Source organism: Vicugna pacos, chromosome 34 (genome assembly GCF_048564905.1).
Source record: "Vicugna pacos chromosome 34, VicPac4, whole genome shotgun sequence".
Lineage (NCBI taxonomy): Eukaryota > Metazoa > Chordata > Mammalia > Artiodactyla > Camelidae > Vicugna > Vicugna pacos.
This window is the reverse complement of record NC_133020.1, coordinates 20,644,506-20,664,053: the sequence shown is the minus strand read 5'-3', so window position 1 is coordinate 20,664,053 and position 19,548 is coordinate 20,644,506. Positions and strand designations below refer to the sequence as shown.

The 19,548-nt window shown below is 54.0% G+C and overlaps 1 protein-coding gene across 2 annotated transcripts in view; it reads right to left on the bottom strand.

Moving 5' to 3' along the window:
• Positions 1-13,532, bottom strand: part of B4GALNT3 (beta-1,4-N-acetyl-galactosaminyltransferase 3) — a 79,192-nt gene extending 65,660 nt beyond the window's left edge. For both annotated transcript variants that reach the window (XM_072954849.1, XM_072954850.1), the window contains exon 1: positions 13,142-13,532. In XM_072954849.1, the coding sequence (XP_072810950.1) occupies positions 13,142-13,310 (169 nt within the window). In that variant the 5' untranslated portion in view covers positions 13,311-13,532. The remainder of the gene's footprint in view (positions 1-13,141) is intronic.
• Positions 13,533-19,548: the final 6,016 nt, after the last annotated feature.

The window sequence follows — 19,548 nt, the reverse complement described above, 5'->3', positions numbered from 1 at the left end:
TACTGGTAAAATCAGAAGGCTGGGCAAACACTACGCTTTAAGAGGCAACTCCAATCAATCTGTAGTGACAGCCTGGCGAGCTGCGTTGAGAAAGACTGGGAGACTGTGCTGGGGCTCGGAGAAAGAATTTCCTCTTCTACTGGAGATGCCTGTCACCGACCCGGAAACAGAGGTGCAGGCATTTTCCATCTCAGAATTTAAAAATCCCTGTCCTGAGGTTCTTTGTGATATGTAAAAGAAAACATCCCAAAATTAATCAAAAGAGAGTCAAAGGAGCTTTCAAAGCTGACAAAGTGGTAATAAATAATCACAGCTAATGTTTATTCAACATTATGTGTCAGGAGCGGTTCTTGCTGCTGTCCATGTGTTATTTCACTTAACTGTCACAACCAAACCCGACGAGGGGAGTGACACTACTGCTAACATTCCCATTTTACAGATGAGGACCTGGGGCGCACCGAGGTTCAGTAATCTGCTCACAGAGGCACAGTTTACTAAGTATAGGAGCCGGGACCCAAACTCAGGCAGTCTGACTTCAGAGACCTGCTCTCAGTCAGACGCCAGGAAGGAAGGGAGAAAAGGAGGCGCACAGACACTGGCAGATGGTGGGCAGGACACCACGGCCACCTCAGAGGTCGAGGCAGAAACGGTGGTGGTGTCCACACGGGGGAAGCGTGGGCACGACCAAGGCCGTGTCGGCTGAATTCTCAGTTAACCACCTGCTCCTCCGAGCGCCGGTGCTCGTGCGGAGGGGGAAGCCAGTGCCGTGAGCAGGCTCTTCGGAGCCATCCCCAGCTTCTCCAGCAACCTCACTGGAGGGCCCAAAGCCAACCCAGACGGAGTGGGAACAGAAGGAAACGTCAGCTGGGAGTTTCAGACAACTGAAGCTCGACAGCAGCTCCAAAAAGGGTGAAGAAACAGAGGGAGGCTTCGGGGGAAGATGGACTGAAAGGGCGGGCAGCGGTGGGCGCGGCAGGCAGAAGGAAGACCTGCGAAGCAGCCCTGCGGAGTCCGAGAGAGGGCCCGCCCGAGGGAGAGGGGACCCCAACTCTGGTGCTTCAGGGCCAGAGGCCACACTCTCGGGATGCGGACCCCCAGACCTTACACACGCTCTCTGCATCTCCCAGCAATGGGACTGCTTCTTGGCTCTCTTTCTCCCCACTGACTTCTGTCCCTGCATCTAAAGAAAAGGATTTAATCAGGCGGAACCCGGTTAACTGTCCCCAAGTCAGCCAAACGCTGACAACCTACCACGTCCAGATATCGGGCAAAGCACTCAGCCAGAGTTCCCGACCAGGGATCCCCAGAGAGGTGTCAGGGGCCTGTGTACCCCGCCAAATAGCACACAAACTATGAGGGGGCAGCCAAATTTCTGGGGAGAGGGTCCTCAGTTTCTTCATCGGCTTTTACAAGTGTGTACAAGCCACAAAGGGTTAAGCGCATCTGCCAGGGAGACCAAGGGAAGGCGCCCAGGTCTGGTGCCCGAGAAATTCAGTCTCATGGGGGACGACAGACAGACAGAAATAACTCTGAGGCAAGACAGCCCCGATAAGCATGCTAGCCGAGGACAAAAGGTGGAGCGGGGGAAGGGAGCAGAGGTTCATTCCAGCAGGGGTGGGGGTGGGGGGCTGTTGATAGGACATCCTCCCCTCCTGACCCTGGTTTGGAATCCAAGTTGGCGAAGAGGAGAAACCCCAGGCCCAGAAAGAGCCCCCGCCAGCGCCCCTCGCCCACATTCCCCCAGCAGGAACCCAGAGTCGGAGGCTGCCTCCATGCCCACCGGGGAGCGGGGAGCAGGGACAGAGGACGCTGTCCCAGGACAAGGGCAGGTGGCAGGACGATGAAGGTGAGCACTGACCAGGTCTGCGCTTTCCCCCTCTGCCGGCTCCCGTCTTCCGGATTCCTGGGGTGCTTGTGACACTTGCCCCCGGGAGCCTCCCACTCTCCGGGCTTCTCTTCTCCCACCTCCATCCAGAAACTCTGTCCTCACCTGTTTCATTCTCTTCCAAGAACTCGTCGCCACCTGAAACTCTTCTCTCTTTGTCTGTGTGTTTATTATCTGTCTTTTCCTCTAGAAACATCAGCTCCAGGACAGCACAGCCTTTAAATGCCTGGTTCCCTCCCACGTCCCTAACATCTACAGCGCTGCCTGGCACATTTGGTAAACGAGCGTCTGTTCCCCGTCCCTTTGTGCGTGTTCTTCTGCAAGACTAGCACAGCGTCCAGGCCCCAGAGAGCAGAGTGTAAGAAGAAATGGAGGCACTTACTTCTCCTGAGACCACTGTTTGAGATGCTGTGTGTGCACGGCAGCCTTAAGTTAAAATGATCACAGGAGGAGGGTGTAGGTCAGTGGCTGAGTGCATGCTGAGCGCGCACGAAGTCCTGGGTTCAACCCCCAGTACCTCCATTAAAATAAATAACAAACCTGATTACCTCCCCCACCCAAAAAGAAAAAAGAAAAAAAAGATCACAGCAGAGTGTAGCCAGAGAACCATGTGTGCAACCCAGAACTCTCATATCTCCTACCACCTTCTGCGTCAACAGTACTGCCAAACTGTCACGTGTTTCTTTGACAAGTCGCAGCCTTCCCATCACCGTCCTCAGCCACAGGTCATCGCCCATACCCCACGTCACCACAGTGGCCACCTGAGTGGCCTCGGTCACCAAGATGTCCTGCAAACTTCTGGGAGCTTCATCTCCCAATACTCACTGCTCCTAGGACATGAAATGTGTTCCATAACTGTCTGAAGAACTAAAGCAAGAAGCAGTGGGTGAGAATAAGAAACACCGCCACCACCATATCCAGTCCCTGCTTTCAGAAATCTACGTCACTCTCGAGTCGAAACCCAGTGACCTGGCGCTCAGGACTGTGCCACCAGGTCACAACCACCTTTCCAGACTCGTCTCCTCCATCCCGTGGGAGCCTCTGCCCTCAGGATCAGCGCTGCCCACACTTTGACTCAGTCTGTGCCAGACTCCCCAGGTGGAAACAGCCACCTTTATCAGACTCGCTCAAACTCCAACAGCAACGAAAACCCCAACAGAGCTGGAAGAGGTCTTAAAGATTCAGGCCAAAGGACTTCCTTTTGAGAAATACAGCAAAATGCTAAGAAATGCTGCATAAAATGGGACAAACTTCTTACTTACATAGCTAAGCTCTCCATAAATCAGGGCAATCTCCAGCGGCCAGAGCATGAAGATGTGAGCTCTGGTGCACTCCCCTCTCAGTCTGGGGCAACCAACCACTTCAGATAAGAGATTAGGTAAAACAAATTCTGGAGTATTAAACACAGAGAACAGGGGAAGGACACAGCTCGGCGGTAGAGTGCGTGCCTAGCATGCACAGGGCCCTGGGTTCAATCCCCAGTACCTCTGTTAAAAAAAAAGAGAGAGAAAGAGAGAGACGAGAATATATCTTAAGACTCTGTCCTGGGTTCACGAGGAACCCTCAGCACCCTCATTCCCGCTGCCCATCTCCGACGCAGAGGTGGCGGTGAGCGGTCTGGGGACGAGCTGGTGGGTGAGGGGAGGGCGTGCATGTCCACTTGCCCACACACGTCCATTTGAACCCTGCTTGGCAGGAAGGGTGGAAAGGAGGGGATCAGAGGATTTGTAAGAAGATCTCAGCAGGGAGGCCTTTAATCTCTGAAGCAACTGCTTGCATGGGGACCATGTTGTCAAGGGTGACCTTGGAGGCCAAGGAGCCAGAGGCCCTAGCGAACTGCCACCTCTCATCAGGCAACGGAGTCCTGAAAGACCAGAGAGAAAGCCAAAGACTGACCCAGGAGAGGTTCCAAACCTGCCCCTGAAAGGAACACCCCAGTCCAGAGATTACGGAACTGAAGCCCTCAAAGGAAGAAAGGCTTGCCTGAGCACCCGCGGTAAGTCAGCTTCAAAGCTAGGATTTAAACAGAGATACGGCCCAGTGCTCCTGCCGGCCAGTCCCGGAAGTCCTCCCGAGTGTACTCGGGGCGGCGGGTGACGCTCCCCAACTGCTGAGCTTTGGTGCCAGGCACGTCCCCCAGACAGCTCTCGCTCTCAGCAAAACCCTTAACTTCCAACTTACCCCCCCATCGACGCGGATCTCTCCCCGGGTACACATGGAAAGACGGAGGCAGTGCTGAACATCATGGAAAAAAGAGTGGCTGAAGAATGTGCGTTCGGTGGCAGGTGTGGACACAGATGGCTGAGGGCCTGGGCACAGCTGTGTCACGGGCTGAGAAGCTGAAGGCAAAAGGGCCAGCTGAGGAATGTGTCCACACACTAGGAGGAGTCTCTCATTCCTACCAGATCATAAACTCTGCAGGGGAAGAGACGGGGGCCGACATTCTCTGAGCTCCTAACATGTGCTAGGCTTATGTTCAATCTAATTGGGCACCTAACATGTGCGAGGCTCACTAAATCTTACCTAATCAGAAGAAGAGCTCCACGGGGAGGTCACAGAACCCCAGTCCCCCGACGAAGCATCTGAGCCTTGAAAAGGAACACACACCTTACACAAGGTCCTGGAACTGCGGAGTCACAAGGCTTGGATTTGAACACCACCCTGCCTCCAAATTCCATAATTTTTTCCAGGAACCATCGATGCTTTTCATCTCACTCAGTCCCCCACAAAAAAAGTAAATACTCACTAAACATTTTACTTAAGTTTTAAAATGAATCACCTCTGCAGCCATTCAAGATTGGCAAAAAGAAGTCAAGACTGAAAACTGCACATCACTCAGTTTCCTGGGCATTTATACACGCAGACCTCACTTTTCTGCACAGATATTGCATTTTTTACAAATGGAAGATTTGTGGCAACCCTGCGTGGAGCAGGTCCACAGGCACCATTTTTCCAACAGCATTTGATCGCTTGGGGTCTCTGCCACATTTTGGTAATTCTTGCAATATTTCAAACCTTTTCATTATTATTCTGTTTGTTATGGTGATCTGCGGTCAGTGATCTTTGACATTACTATTACAAAAATACTGTGATTCACCGAAGACTCAGATGACTGTGAGCATTTTCTACCAATAAAGTATTTTTAATTAAGGTCTGTACGTTGTTTTAGACACCAGACTACTGCACACTTACTAGACTGCAGTGTAGTGTAAACGTAACTGTTATGTAACATCAGTCTGCCTCACTTTATTGCAATGTTCACTGTATGGCAGTGGTTGGAACTGAGCTCACGGGATCTCCGAGGTCTATCTGCGAAAATCCTTGGTCTGTCTGGACTGTCATTTCTCTGCTCCCACCCCCGCCCTTCTTTCTCCTTTTCCCATCTGTGGGCCCTCTTCTCAGGTCCTGGTGCCGTGAAGCACAATTCCACCAGCCAAGGAGCAGGGTACAGGCACAGCCCCTGCCTGGCACCACAGGAATGCAGCCTGGAAGAAAAGTGGGCGGGAGGCAGGCAGCACCTGTGCCCTGGGATTCCCTGCTTTCTCACCTATCAGTGAAAGGGCTGGACCTCTGATGTTCGTGACTTTATGCTCCTGGAAGCCACAGCTCTTCACACTTATGGTCCCTGCACTGGCCTGGGAGGGTGAGGAGCCCAAAGGACAAACCTGAGGTTCCTGGCCTCCCTGGCCAGCCCTCTCAGTTAATTAGTACTGTCGGGGGTCCCATGCGTCATTACATCTCCCTTATAGTTATGTCCTTGTTTTCAATGACAGTGCCTCAGACCCCAGCGTCTGTCAGTAAATTCCAAGTTTTTGATATTGCTTTCATACACAAGGAGGTGAGAATTTATTTTGGAATGTCATTCAATGTTTCAATACCTCAATATACTAAAAGAAATCAGGAAAATTATTTTTCAGCTTTTTAGAATTCCTGTTTAACGTATTCCAGGATCCACCTGGTTATCACAGCTAACACACTTTTTTTTCTTTTCGGTAATCTACAGGTCAGAGCAGTGAGGTTACAGGTGACTGTTAATTTCTTCTTCATACTTGTGAACCCACCACAGAACTTTTAGTGATTTCTCTGTGCCTTGACCTGATCCAGAAAAAAATCAAAGTGGCTTGCAAGCACCGCAGAACATAAAATGACATAAATTAGAAGTAGTCGTGGGTAAAAACGAAAAAGATACAGGCAAAAAACTGAAACCAAAATGCAGATCATAAAATCTTTTACACTTTTCCCCCAATGAATCAAAAACTGAATTCTAAAGCTTTCTAGGAACCAACACAAAGGGAGAAAGCAGAGTGGTTATACAATTCACGTGGCCGATAAAAATTAAAACGGACAGACTGCTCGGGAGAAGCACAACCAGTTCTAACGTCAGGGCAGAAGAAAGTTCTCATCACAAGGAGAAAAGATGCAATTACACCTAGCTTAGTTAACTAGACTTAACTAGTTAACTAGACTTACTGTGGTGATCATTCTGTAATACATACGTGTATCAAATCATTCTATTGTACACTTTCAACTAATATGCCAGTTGTCTCTCTAAAAGTGGGGGAAAAAAATAAAGGCCAGAAGAAGCATTTCTGGAGTGCTCTCGTACACAGAATAGGCAGTGGTCCCTAGTCCTCCCTTGGAGACTTTCGCAGGACTGCATCTCATGGCCCCTGGGGCCCTGGTCTTCCTAGGCCACTCCTTAAGTTACTGAGTCAGCTGTGCTGGGGTGTCTAAAGCACAGAAAGGGAGTTTTACGGGGGTGGGTGTGGTCCAGAGACACCGCCATTACCTGGTATAATGAACATGTGTTATTTTTATAATCACAAAGAAATACTGTTTTTAAAATAAATCACATACTGTGTGATTCCATCTACACAAAGTATAAACATAGACTAAATTAGTCTATGCGGATGGTAGTGACTGAAAGTGCCAGTAGTGTGTTCCTTCACTGGGCTGCTGGGTGCAAGGGTCTGCTCAGTTTGCGGGGATTCACCAGGCTGGACATCTGCACCTGCACCTTCCTGTGCCTGTAACATACTTCCATGAAAACTTAAAAAAAAAAAAGCCCACAAGGACAATTTGCATGCTTATTTTCTAAAATAAAAAAAGGCTGGTCCATAGTTCAGAAATTTTAAAATTTAGCATAAAAAATAGCAGGGAGGGTACAGCTCTGTGGCAGAGTGCGTGTCTAGCATGCACAAGGTCCTGGGTTCTATCCCCAGTATTTCCATTAAAAATAAGTAAATAGAAACCTAATTACCTCCCCCGGCAAAAAACAATTCAGTATAAAAAAAAGTTACATATTAAAATAGCACAGAGATAAAAAGAATATTCATTTCTGCTTAGCTCACGGACACGTCTACCGTGAAAGCAGCACTTGTTGGAACCTGAGTCTGTAAGAGTTTAAAGATCTGTCCATCATGCTTTGCTCACAATGCATAACTTACTCAGCCCGGCGCCCTTTATAACCCTTTCCGAATTAGCCTCGCGCCTTCCAGGAGCGCCATCTATTCTGGAAAACACAGAAATCCGTTCACTGTGGATCACAAGGTCAGAGGAGGACTGTCTGAAAGCTGGGACCGTGTGGCCGGCCTCGCTGAGACCTCCTCATCCTCAGACAGAAGGAAACGTGCTCTAGGAAATGGAAAGGGCAGGTCTGGGGTCCGGCGGAGCTCAGCGGCCAAGCAGACAGTGAGCGTGGCTCGGAGCAGCCTCCAGGCCCCCTCCCAGAGCAAGCTCGGCCCTGGTGGCGGCCGCTCCGCTCCATAAAGCCCAGCACCGGAGGGCGAGACCGGCTCCGAGGCCTGGAAAACTACCACAGGGCACGGCCGGCTGCTCCGAAAACCAGCATGGAAGGGGCTGCTCCAAAGACCTCGCGCCGCAGAGCAGTTAGGACCGTGTGGGTGTCTGAACAGCTCCCAGGCCCAGCAGGAGCCTGGGGCCTGGGCCCAGACCACAGCCCCGGGGTTCCAGGGTTCCGGGGTTCCGGGATTCCGGGATTCCGGGGTGGCGGCGGGATGGCTGTGGCTCTGCCAGCCGCGTCAGGGAGGCGCACAGACCAGGGAGGGAGAGGCCAGGGCTGGGTGAGGGGTCCTGTCCTCATACACTTTGGCCCAGTTGCAGACAACGCTGGTCCGGGGGCAACACACTTTTCGTTAAAAAACACAGATGGCTTAATTCTTACCCTTTGCCTTTGTGCTTAAAGGCTACTGTTGTTTACATGTATCATGGAACATGGAACAAGAATTCCTAGGTTCTATTCTTGGACCCGTCACTGATAAACAACGCATCTGCCAGTGGAAAATGTCAGGTGTTTGGAAATTCAGAGCTTACCATCTGAAACCAGAAGGTATTCAAGTGCCTCGTGTGTGCCGTGCATTGAACACTGATTCGAAGTTACACGCAGCAGCAGCCAGGCGACCAGAACAGCAGCATAAAGAGAGGCAAGGAGGACACAGGAAAAGGAGCCAGAGATTCGGTGGGAAAGTGGGGCAGCGTGGCCAGGGCGCACACGCTGGGGACCCAGCCACCAGGAGCACACGGAGCAGCTGTGCCTCCCTCCCTGGCCTCTGCCCCGGGTTTCGGCTCTAAGCCACCCCATCCCCTCTGCCCACACATCCGCCTCATCTGTTTCTCCCTCTCTCTCCCGCCGGAGTCTCAGATTACTGTTCTGCCCTGGGCTACCTGTTACCGGAGGGTTTGCATCCTTTCCAGGTCAGAATGGCTGTGGTGACCCTGGGAGCCGCGGGGCCACCTGACATCTGCAGGTGTGCCTCCTCCACCCACTCACAAGGGCCAACCAGAGAGAGACGTGTTACAGGTTTCAGGAGTCGAAGGCCACCTCATCCCGGAGCTTGAGAACACACTGGAGTTCAGCAGGCAGGCTGGGCACTTGCATGGGGACATTCCAGACCCAGGCCTGCAAGATCCAGAAAGAGGCTAGAGCACCTGCCCCGCAGCCCAGGCCCTGGGCCAGATATGCTGCCTCCGCTCCAGCACCAAGTTGGTCCCAGCAAATTGGTCAATTACAGAGCAAAGAACCTAGAAACCATTTTAGTCCAGACCTCTGCCCTCAGGCAGGTCGTAGCTAATCCAATCTGGACACATGGGTAGAGCTTGTTAAAACCGGCCAGAATAGAGTCTTTAACTTCTGATCGTAGTCTGTTCCCCAGGGCTGCTTTTAGCCAGTCCACACAAGTCAGTTATCTAAATGTTGGAATGATTAAATGAAGGCTTTGGTACACAGGGACTGCCCCAGGCCCTTTGAACATCCCACTAGAGCCCTGATCTGTCCCCAGGAGAGCTCCAGGACCCAGCAGCTAAAGGAATCTTCGACCTCCACCCCAGCACCCACATCCACACCACAGAACAGCCTTGTTAACCAGTCTTACTATTACCCTGGCTTCTAGGACACTACCCTTTTCTAAAACCTTCACCTGCTTTCTCTTACCTACTGAATAAATGTCCCTCTTTAGGGCTGTGATCCAAAGTCTTGCCTAATACAGCCCCATCCCACATTCTCCTTCACACTCTCTGCTTCACCAAATCCAGAGGCTCAACATTCCCAAACACGAACTCTCCCTTGACTCTGGGTCTTTGGGGCTCTGCTCTCTCTGCCTGGAATAGCCTTCTCTTTCTGTGCCATTAAAGTCTCACCAACTCCCCAAGAACTCCTGAAATGTCACCACTTCCATGAAATATTAGTTGAAAGAGCCATGTCCCCTTTCCAGAAGTGTCACAGCAGCGTGTAAGTTCTACATATATAAAACTTAATGGTTGTGGAGAAAACTCTAGTTCAAAAAGATACATGCACCCCAATGTTCACAGCAGCACTATATACAGTAGCCAAGACATGGAAGCAACCTAAGTGTCCATCGACAGATGACTGGATGAAGAAGATGTGGGGTGTGTGTGTCTGTGTGTGTGTGTACACACACACACAGACACACACACACAATGGAATGCTATTCAACTGTAAAAAAGAATGAAATAATGCCATCTGCAGCAATATGGATGGACCTAGAGATGATCATACTAAGTGAAGTAAGTCAGACAGAGAGACAAATACCATATGGTGTCACTCATATGTGGAATCTAAAAAAATGATACATAAAAAACAAACTTATGGTTACCCAAAGGGGAAAAGTGATGGAAGGATAAATCAGGAGTTTGGGATTAACAGACACACACTACGTATATAATAGATAAACAACAAGGACCTACTATACAGCACAGGGAACTATATTCGTTATCTTGTAATAACCTATAATGAAAAAGTATATGAAAAAATATACATACAAACACCTGAATCACTTTGCTGCACACCTGAAACGAACACAACCTTGTAAATCAACCATACTTCAATTTTTTTAAAAAATGGGGGAAAAAATGAAAAACACTTAATGGTTGTTTCATTTTGTGATGATTTTCATATATGCACCTGAACACCCCTCCTAGAGAGAAACCGTAACAGAGTCCTCATTCCAAGTGACCCAGCGCAACACCCTGCTCGAGGTATGTGCTGAGCAAATATTTGTTTAAATGAATGAGTGAACAGCTCTCATTTTTTTGTCCAAGGGACCCATTTTTCTATCCGTTAACGATTCTGGTGGCTTCTCTCTGAAGTTACTCCAACTGCAGTTGTATCTTTTTCTACATGTGGAACCCAAATTGCACATCCCCGGTATCAAACTACTGGGTTATTCCACGGAGGGAGGAGGTACGCTCCCCTGTCATTGCTTCGCCACCCTGGAGTTTGTAACTGCCCTCCCTCCATACACTTGTCCCAGCGCCAGATGAGTGCACCAGTCACACAGGGACAGCAAATGAACGGTTCTTGATGGCAGAGGCTGGCCTTACGGGTGACAGGAAGGCTGGCGGTGGAATGGGTTGGCAGGGACGGCTAGAGAGAGAGAGGCAGGGTGGCTCGCTGGGAAGCGGGGCCAAGAGGGGGCTCCAGCTGCTGCAGTCTCCAGGGAGTAGAGGAGGGAACGCTAGCAAGCCCCTCCCCAGCTCTAGTCTGGCTCCCCTGCTCCCCATCCTGAAAAAGAGCTGGGAGGAAGACTATAAGACAAGAGAGGACTCTGACGGGTGATGTCTACGCTTCTTAAAATCAAAGAAGGATGGGAGACGAGGATCCAGAAACCACAGCCACTGTCTAAATCTCACCGTGAAAGGAAATCAAGAGTGGAACACGACACGACAGCCCAGCACGAGGGGCCGCCTGACAGCAGGTGGGCTTCAGGGCTCTAGGAGGCTGAGAACAGGGTACCCGTGCTCCATCAGTGCCCAGGCTTGGACCCCCGTTACAAACGAGGCTCAGGGAAACAGAAATTCAATTCTGGAATGAGAAGCTGGGAACATTCTTCTGGAGAAGGGTCAGTTTGGAAAAGGAAACAAAGAATAATGAAACCCAGTCAGAGAATTAAGATTCATCTAGAAGAGAAAACAAACAGACCCAAGAACTGACGGCTAAGGACGAGACACCAACAGGAGCCAGAGGCCGGGAGCCAGGGTGCGGGGTTATGACTGCGGCAAGCTGGTTCCGGGCTCTGAGGGGAAAATGCTCGGAGGGAAAGGAAAGGAAAAGTACGTGCTGGGGCGGGAAGGAGGAAGGGGAGCCACTCATTTCAGGCTCACAAAGCAGCTGCTTTCGTCTGTTTTTAATCTGTGCAGAGGGTCCACTGGCTACCCATGAACAAGATGGCGGGTGTCCCAGCGGGGAGAGAAGGGAGACCCCCCAGGGCCTCCCGCCCACCACGTCCATCAGGGCTCGCCCGCTTGGCACTCTGAGTGGCCGTGGTATGGCAGAGTAGGTTCACGCGCTTTCAGAGGACAAACAAGACCGGGGACAGCAGGACCAGCTGTGGGAAAGCAGACTGGCCCTCAGAAGGCAGAGCCCTCCTCCTCAGAGCTGTGGGCTGACTGGGCAGAGCCTCTCTCTCGGCGTGCCGAGCTCTCCGACCCCGGAGATGCTCGGGCAGGGGAGACCACCAGTCTCCCTGCCCACGTTGAAGGGAACCTCGGAGATCATTTAGTCCAACCTCCTCCTTCCACCTGAGAAGCCGTCATTTCCCCCTGGACTCCCGGGCCAGTTAGCAGCAGACCCAGGAATGGAACCCCCGTCTCCTGACGCACAGCCAAAATGATTTCAACTGCCACAGCGTGAGCGGTTCCGCCATAAATAACTCTCTTCCCTGAACCAGCTGTTACTGACCCGAGTAACTCCCTGTCTTTGGCCACAAGAGGAGGCAGAGCGCCACACCCAGCCCTGGCAGGGCAGCTGACACAAGAACTTAGAGCATCTTCGCACCAGAGTCCTGTCAGGCACTCCTTCAGCGTCCTGAACGGGGAAGGTTTATTACACCAGACAACGTGCTGTAATTATAAAGCCCCACCTCCCAGGCTTGGGAAGGGCACCTGGTAGTTCTGGGAGCTTCCCCCACCCCCCAAATATTACAGTGACTGTCTACACAGTCCCTGACACTTCGGGAGTTCTCCTTGACTCCGTCAGTAGGAGACTGAAAATCACCTCAGGCAGCCATGCCTGCCGGAGCGAAGAAAGAGGCCACCCCCTCCAGTTCTCCCAGGAGGAAACTGAGGCACAGAAAAATCAAGCGGCTCTGGCTCAGTCGAAAAGACAAGTAGGAACCTCCCCACTCCTGGCCCACGGAGCTGCCCTCTGCCCTCTGAGAGGGTCTGGGGTTCAGCCCATTCCGCCGGCTTCCTGAGGGGGGCGGCAGACAACCTGGTGGGGCGGGGTGGGGGTGACCAGGGCCAGGAGAGGGGACCGCTCAGGGAGGAGGAGGGAGACTCGCAGGAAGAGGAAGGGGCGAGGAGGGGAGTGGCGTGTGGAAGAGGGGGAGGCGAGTGGCCCCCGGAGGTGCTGTTAAAATGAAGGACCCCAGAAAACGCAGCCAGGGAGCAGGAGCGAGCCGCGGGGAAGGCGGGGAGCAGTTCGGGCAGCGCGGCCCGGAGCGCGCGGCCCGGGTGGAGGCGGCCAAGGGCACCTCGGACACGGACCCCAGCCCGCGCGGACCGCGCTTCCCTTCCAGCGGGTCTGCGAGCCCAGCGCGGCCGGGGTGCCCAGGTCCCGGCCGGCGTGCCCCCAGCCCCACGCCGGCGCTCGGCTCCGCGGCTCCCTCGCCGTCCCTCGGGCGCGGGCGCCCGGCACCTGGAGCCCACGCGAGGCGAAGCGCGGGTCTCCGCTGGGGGGCGGTCCCCCGACGCGGCAGCCGCGGCCCGGGCGCTACTTACTCCGGTTCAGGGGGTTCCCGCCGACCTGGGCCGACGCCGCCAGCTCCAGATAGAGAGTCCAGAGCCCCAGGGACACCAGGGCGAGCAGCAGCAGCAGCCGGAAGCGCCTCCGCAGCAGCTTGAGCGGGCGCTGGAGCAGCAGGAGCCGCGCAGCCCGGGGGCCCCCCATGGCGCTGCGCCCCCGGCCCGGCCCCGCGCCCCGCCCGGCCCTCAGCGCCGCGCCCCGGCCGCCTCCCCCGGCCGCTCCGCCGCGGGGCGCCGGCTCATGCCCCGCGCAGGCCCCGGGCTCTCGGCGCAGCCCGGCGCCTCCCGAGGCCCCGCGCCTCTCGCGCCCACGGCCGGTGCAGGCTCGCCGCCGGCCGCCTCGCCGCCCGCTCTCGCGTCTGCCCACGAGGAGGCTCCCCAGGTGCGCCCGCCCCCTCCCCGCGCCTCCGCCCGCCTGCCCCGCCCCCGGCCCGGCCCCGCCCCCGGGCACAGGTGGGCCCCGCCCCCGGGCAGCCCTGGGATGGGGAGAGAACCGCGAAAGGTCACCCGCGCCTCCGCCGACTCGGGGTGCGTGGGGGGCAGGAGGGGCGAGTTCTGATCCGGACTCTGTGCCTGAGGGAGGCCGGGCCGCCGCCCAGGACTTGGCAGTGTTGCTCCCCACGCAGAAGTGAGGTCGAAGCTGGGTGGACGCGGGCGCGGGCGCGGGCGCGGGGCGGGGGTCGTGCTGGAGAGGCTTTGGCCTGGGGCCTTTCGTGGCCTGCAGCGACCCTACCCCTGCCTCAGACGAGCTGGGAAGCCATGGCCACTTAATTCAGCCAGTCTCCGCTTCCCAGTCGGATTTCAGGACCCTAACTTCCTAGCCATAACCACATGTCCGAGAGGCCCTGGGAGAGTTCTCCGGCCGCTGAAGTGAACCCCGAGTAGTTTATCCCCACAGCTGTTGTGAGAGCAGATGTTGGAGGGTTCTGAGGAAGAATTACCCCAAAAAAGGAGAAGGGCAAGGGGAAGGAACTCACTCCTAGAGGTAAAACGTTCATCAAGATATTCTGAATTCCAGTTCTGGGCCTTCAGGCGGGTAAAACATTACTGTCTGGTTTAAATGAGATAATTAAGGGCGTGGGGGGGGCGCGGTGGGCTGCCTAAGGGCCTACATCACGTAGTAGTACAGTTTTTTATTTTTCCATTTTTTCTCCTGGGACTATGGAGAAAGGGGAGGGTCAAAAGCATTCCCGCACTTTTTAAAACCAAATAAACAACATGCAAATAATGTTCAAAGACAGGAGTTCACATAATTGAGCGCCGCGTTTCCCTTCTCTCTGTGACCGCTGTAGCTGGATGTCTGACTGTCAGATAGTCTCTCCTGGGCCACTGTACCTTGTTCTAACCGGCCCCTTACTCCAGGCCCCCACCCACACCCTCCCCTACCACCCTTTCCCCTACCACCAGATCATCTTTAAAGCTGTTAACACATCCACACCCCTGCTCAAAACCGTTTACTGTCTCCCCAGTGCTTACTGATTAAAGTTCACACTGCAAATCTGGAATTCAAGGCCTTCTAAAACTTCTTCCAACTTTATGTGACAATGTGAAAGCTAAAATGAGTTTAATTCGCTGCCTCCAGCACATTGTCCTTTTCAGCTGGACAGGTCTGACCCCTCCTTCAAGGTCCATTTCAGGACTATGAAGCTTTCCTGGACCAGCCCAGTCTTGGAGCAACCCCATCCTCCTTGGCGCTGTCTTACAGCTGATGGTCCCCACCCCACTCCACCCCAGGACACCCTCAGGACGCAGCACAAGGTCCAGAGCACTCAGGACTGCTTGAGGGTGGTGGCAGAAGTAGAGCAAACATCCCCTAGGGCTCTCCGTGTGGTTCTTTAGCAAAAGGACAATTCTCTATGACAGCCCCAGGGAAATGTCTCTGTGAAGCCACAGATGTGTGCTCCTCTTACCAAAGACTGAGACAGGAATGGCCAGAATGTACAAGCTTGGCCAGGCGGGCGGGAGGTGACCAGGGTCCCTGTCCGTGGCATCTCTGGCTCTCACTGGGGGCAACCATGCTGGATGTTGAGCTGAGTCAGCTTTCAGGACTTTGTCATGGCAATAGGTGGCAGCCCCAGGATTCTTTGCTCAAGACTGGCCCTGCTCAGAAGTATGCAAACCGCTCCACTCAACCAGACCCTTGAATGTTTATTACGTGGGAACTGGGAGAGAGAGAAAACCAGGAGGGTGCTGTTTAGTTGAGGAAAAAAGATAGTCCAGTAAAAAAAGAAAGCTGACACTTCAAAGGCTGAGTTTCTGGTCCAAATAGTGAATTCCAAAGAAATTTAGAAAAGGAAAGACATCACTCTGCACCTCTCAATTCTGCCCCCACCTCTTCTCAGTGCTACTCTGTCCCTCACCTTGAGCAGATTGTTACGTTCTCTGCTTTGGTGAGCGGGTGCAGGCGTGGGGAGGGGCAAGGCCAGGAAGCCCCTCTTCTGTGCTCTCTCCTGGTGTGGCTGCCTCACACCCAGACCCTCATTCCGGACTCTTTGCTCCAGATCCCTTCTCCACTTCTGCTGACGTCACAGCAGGGGAGGATCTGGACTTGGAGACCCAAATTCCCCTCTCAATCAATGAGCTGGCTGTCATCCTCCCTCAGGTCCAGAGGGATTCCGGAGACCGGTTTCGCTGGCACACTGTTGCTGCCAGTGTCTGCTCATCGTCCTGTCGAGGTAACTGGATGCCCACCGGTTCTTCTGACGCTTTTCTGCATCCTCCACTCTCCCACCTCAGCCCCGGCACCTGGCCGGAATGGGTCATATCGCACAAACTGCCCCGAAAGGGAGAAAGAAGCCCCAGCATGCCACCTGTAATGCTGATGGGACAGGCTCCGGCCTTCGGTCTGGCGAGAACGTCAGGATCAAGTCAAAGCACAGAGGTTGTTCTCCCAAGTGACAGGCCTTGTGAGAGAAGTCAGCCTAAGCTTTTTCAAACGGGCCGAGGGTCGCACAGGAAGCAGAAAATCCTGATTTGTGGAAGGGAAGGGTGGCCAGTGACCAGGAGCTCTGTCAGCAGAACTCTTGTACCCAGAGCGGTTCTTATTCTAGACTGCAGGGACGTCAGAGCAGACCAGCTCCCACGGCCCCCGCTCCCCTCCCGTTTCCGAAGACCTGACGTCTACTTGGTGACGCAGCGCCTTTGAGCGTCCAGAGGAGTGTACGTCTACGACGTGTGTTTGATTTCTCGCCATCATGTGGGAACAGCAGGGGAGGCGTTCTCCTCTCTTTTACAGACAGACTTCACAAGCAAGCCTCAGTTTCTTGAAGGTGACCTGCACCCTGTGAGTGACGGACTCGGGACTAGTCTCAGCTCTTCAGCCTCCGGCCCTCTTCCACGGACCCGAGGCCTCCTCCTCCCGCCTGGCCGTCCGCACTCCTTGACGCCCGTGCAGACCCTCACTCTCCCCTTCTCTTTTATTTACTTCAGGAGCTTCCCTGCTATTCAAATGCCTTTCGTGGAGATAACTTCGTTGGAAATTCCGATGATAAATCAGTCCTCTGGATCCCTGGGCCATCACTAAAGCCAGTGCCTTGGACTGAGACACAGAGCTGTGAGTTCCTCTGAGAGAATTCCTAATGGAGAGAAGAGCGGTGCTAAGGCTCTATCCCCAGGGGCCACGGTCGACTCCTGTAAGTCACTCGTACCCAGAGCTGCAGGTTTCTCGGATTCCATTCTGCAGACAGGAAACCGGCTCAGAGACGAGAAATAACACTCAAGGTGATGTAGGTCTCAGGTGGGACTCAAACTCAGGCGTTCTACCTTCACACCCAGCACTTCTGTTTCCCCTTTGCATGTGTTGCTACCCTGGAAGTTCCCCTGGAGAAATACATTCACCCTGGAAACCATGAGCTCACTCTCAGCACATCCATAACTCACTGGCCACATGATCGTCCTTCTCACCCTCTCCTCCCCACCCTCGTCAGGGCTGCCAGACCACACTTTACTTTTTCCTGTCCCTTCCTTCCACGAGTCCATCTTTCAGAAACCGTCCTGCAGAGCTTGCTCCTGTGGAGAACAATCCCAGGAGAAGGTGGAAACCCTCACTGAGTGCTGCTTATTGGCGACTTCTCCTGATTTCCAACGCAGCTGAGCCCTTCTGTGTGGCCAACAGAAAGGACTGTATGGACCCTGGCCAAGCCCCACCCCTCAGCTCCTGCATCTGTGGTCCTGAATCACTCTGCCTGCTAGACTAGGGGAAGATGGATATTTACCATCCTGATAGAGGAATGTGTGCAAGACTACGTCTCGGAGACTTAAAGGAACCAGAGGAAGAGGGCTAAGACGCTGTGCTGAAGGGTCGGAACAAAGCGCACTGGCTGGGAAGATCCCAGGCAATTCACATGCTGAGAGCTTATGAGTCCATCTCCCTCCCAGTCCTCAAGCGTGATGTGTGACCCAGACCAGAAGGATGTGCTCTGAAGCTTGTCTGGCATCCATGGCAGAGCCTGGCTTCCCTCCCCAGCCTGCAGGGTGCTTGCCTCCAAATGACGCCAGGCTCCCCCAGCGTCCTGCCCCCGGGGAAGAGGATCCTCTAGCAAGTCAACAATTATCCACGCTGAAAAATCGGTTTTCAACTAAGTAAAACCCATTATTTCCCTCCACTCAGGTTTGCTTCGTGGCTGGGAAGCCTACAAGGAGAAAGGGTGTACGGCAGACTTGGTCGTTCAGGTGTTGGTGTAGAAACAGGGACTAAGTCAGCGCTCCCTGAAGCTCCACGCACCATCTCTTTGACGCAGAACTCCGCGGAGTCTACTGCGCCTTCCCTGGGAAGGCGCTCTCTGCCACCTGCTATGCCTGCTATGGCAGCACAGCTCAGGGCCCGGAGCACAGCCCACAGCCCTGACAACATGTTCACAGTCTCCAAGCTGCGTGGTTCACCACGGCCCCAGGCCCACGGTCCACGGCACTCAGGACTCCAAGTGACCTCTTCGTGCTTCCTTCTTTTCTCCCAAGGACACACCCCACGGGCTTGGTCCCCAGGAGCACACACCCCGGCTCTCTGGCGCTGCCCTCTGCAGCCCTGAGGGTGTTCTCAGCATTTGCCAAACAAGCTGTAGGTCTCCTGGCCTCTGAGTGAAGCTGGCTTTCCCGCCTCTACCCTTCCATTGGTGGAGAAATAAATTCCGCGTGCATCTCCTGCTCTGACTTCACTTCTCCCGCCCCTAACGGTGGGGTCGGCGACCTCATCTGCTGTACATTCCATAATCTGTGGTCCTTTGGCAGCACCCAGCCCAGAGGTCATAATACTCTAATAATGCACGTGGTTCTGACTCCGGTTCCGCAGGAGGTCTGCCTCTGCTGAAGCCCGTTCACGTGAGGATGCCTTCCTCTAATGAGGCAGACGCTACACCTGATCTTAGCCAAGAGGCCAAGAAGCGATCCGATGAAGCAGAAATGGAAGCATGGATGGTCCTGCCCATGCCTCGAATATGGCTGAATCCACTCATCCGCTGGGGACACTGCGGGTAGCCCAGGCAAGTGGCCAGCACGGCTGTATTAACCTACCTTATGGCTTTGCTGGGGAAGAACAATGATCCTCAAGGCAGGACATGTGCAGAGTGCCGCAAAACAGCTCAAGTGCTCGAGCCCCAGACAGACTTTCTGAAAACCTCCTTTGTTTAAGTTCACAGGGCCAGGCTGTGAACCCTGGTGTGAGCACCCCAGCCGTGCCACTTAGCACTCAATCACTGCGGCATCTCGATGGCCCGTCTCAGGTTCCCGACGACGGGGATGCTGGGCACCACCAGTGGGAGTCGGAGCTGCTGGTTTCAGGTTTCTCGGCTGTGTTATCTAAGAACCGGCTGCTTGGGATTTGATCGGGGCTGGATTGGGAGAGAGGCAGACGCCGTCTTTTCCCCAGAACAGACTACTCTTTGAGCTCTGCCGCCACCCGGACTGGGGATGGAAGAGAGAAAACACAAACCCCCACTGTATGTGGTTCTTCAGAATTTAGCTTGGCCAGGGAGAGGGAAAGTTAAAGAGCCACATGGCGCTTCCACTCCCCACGCCCTCTGCCGGCAGCAAACCCCATCCACTGAGGCTTGCCAGACTGGAAGGGGGTCAGGGTGGGGACCAGAAGCACTTCTGACCTCCTCAGCAGCAGCCCAGCCTCCCATCCCTTCCAGCTCAACCCGAGAGCGCTGGGGCAGGAGACTGATTTAAGTCCGTTTGCAGGGACCACCAACGTTCTCATCTGGCCAAGCTAGGAGAAAGGAGAGGAGCCAGTTTAGGGACCTGGAACAAGGACCAGCAGTGGAATGAATCAGGAGATGAGGCCTGCCTTCTGTTTTCCTGTGCCCTTGTGTCCTCGCGCGCCAGTGGCGGCGATGGAGGTCTGGGAGGCTCGGCATGAGGACGGGTCTTCTGGAGAAAGTGAAGGG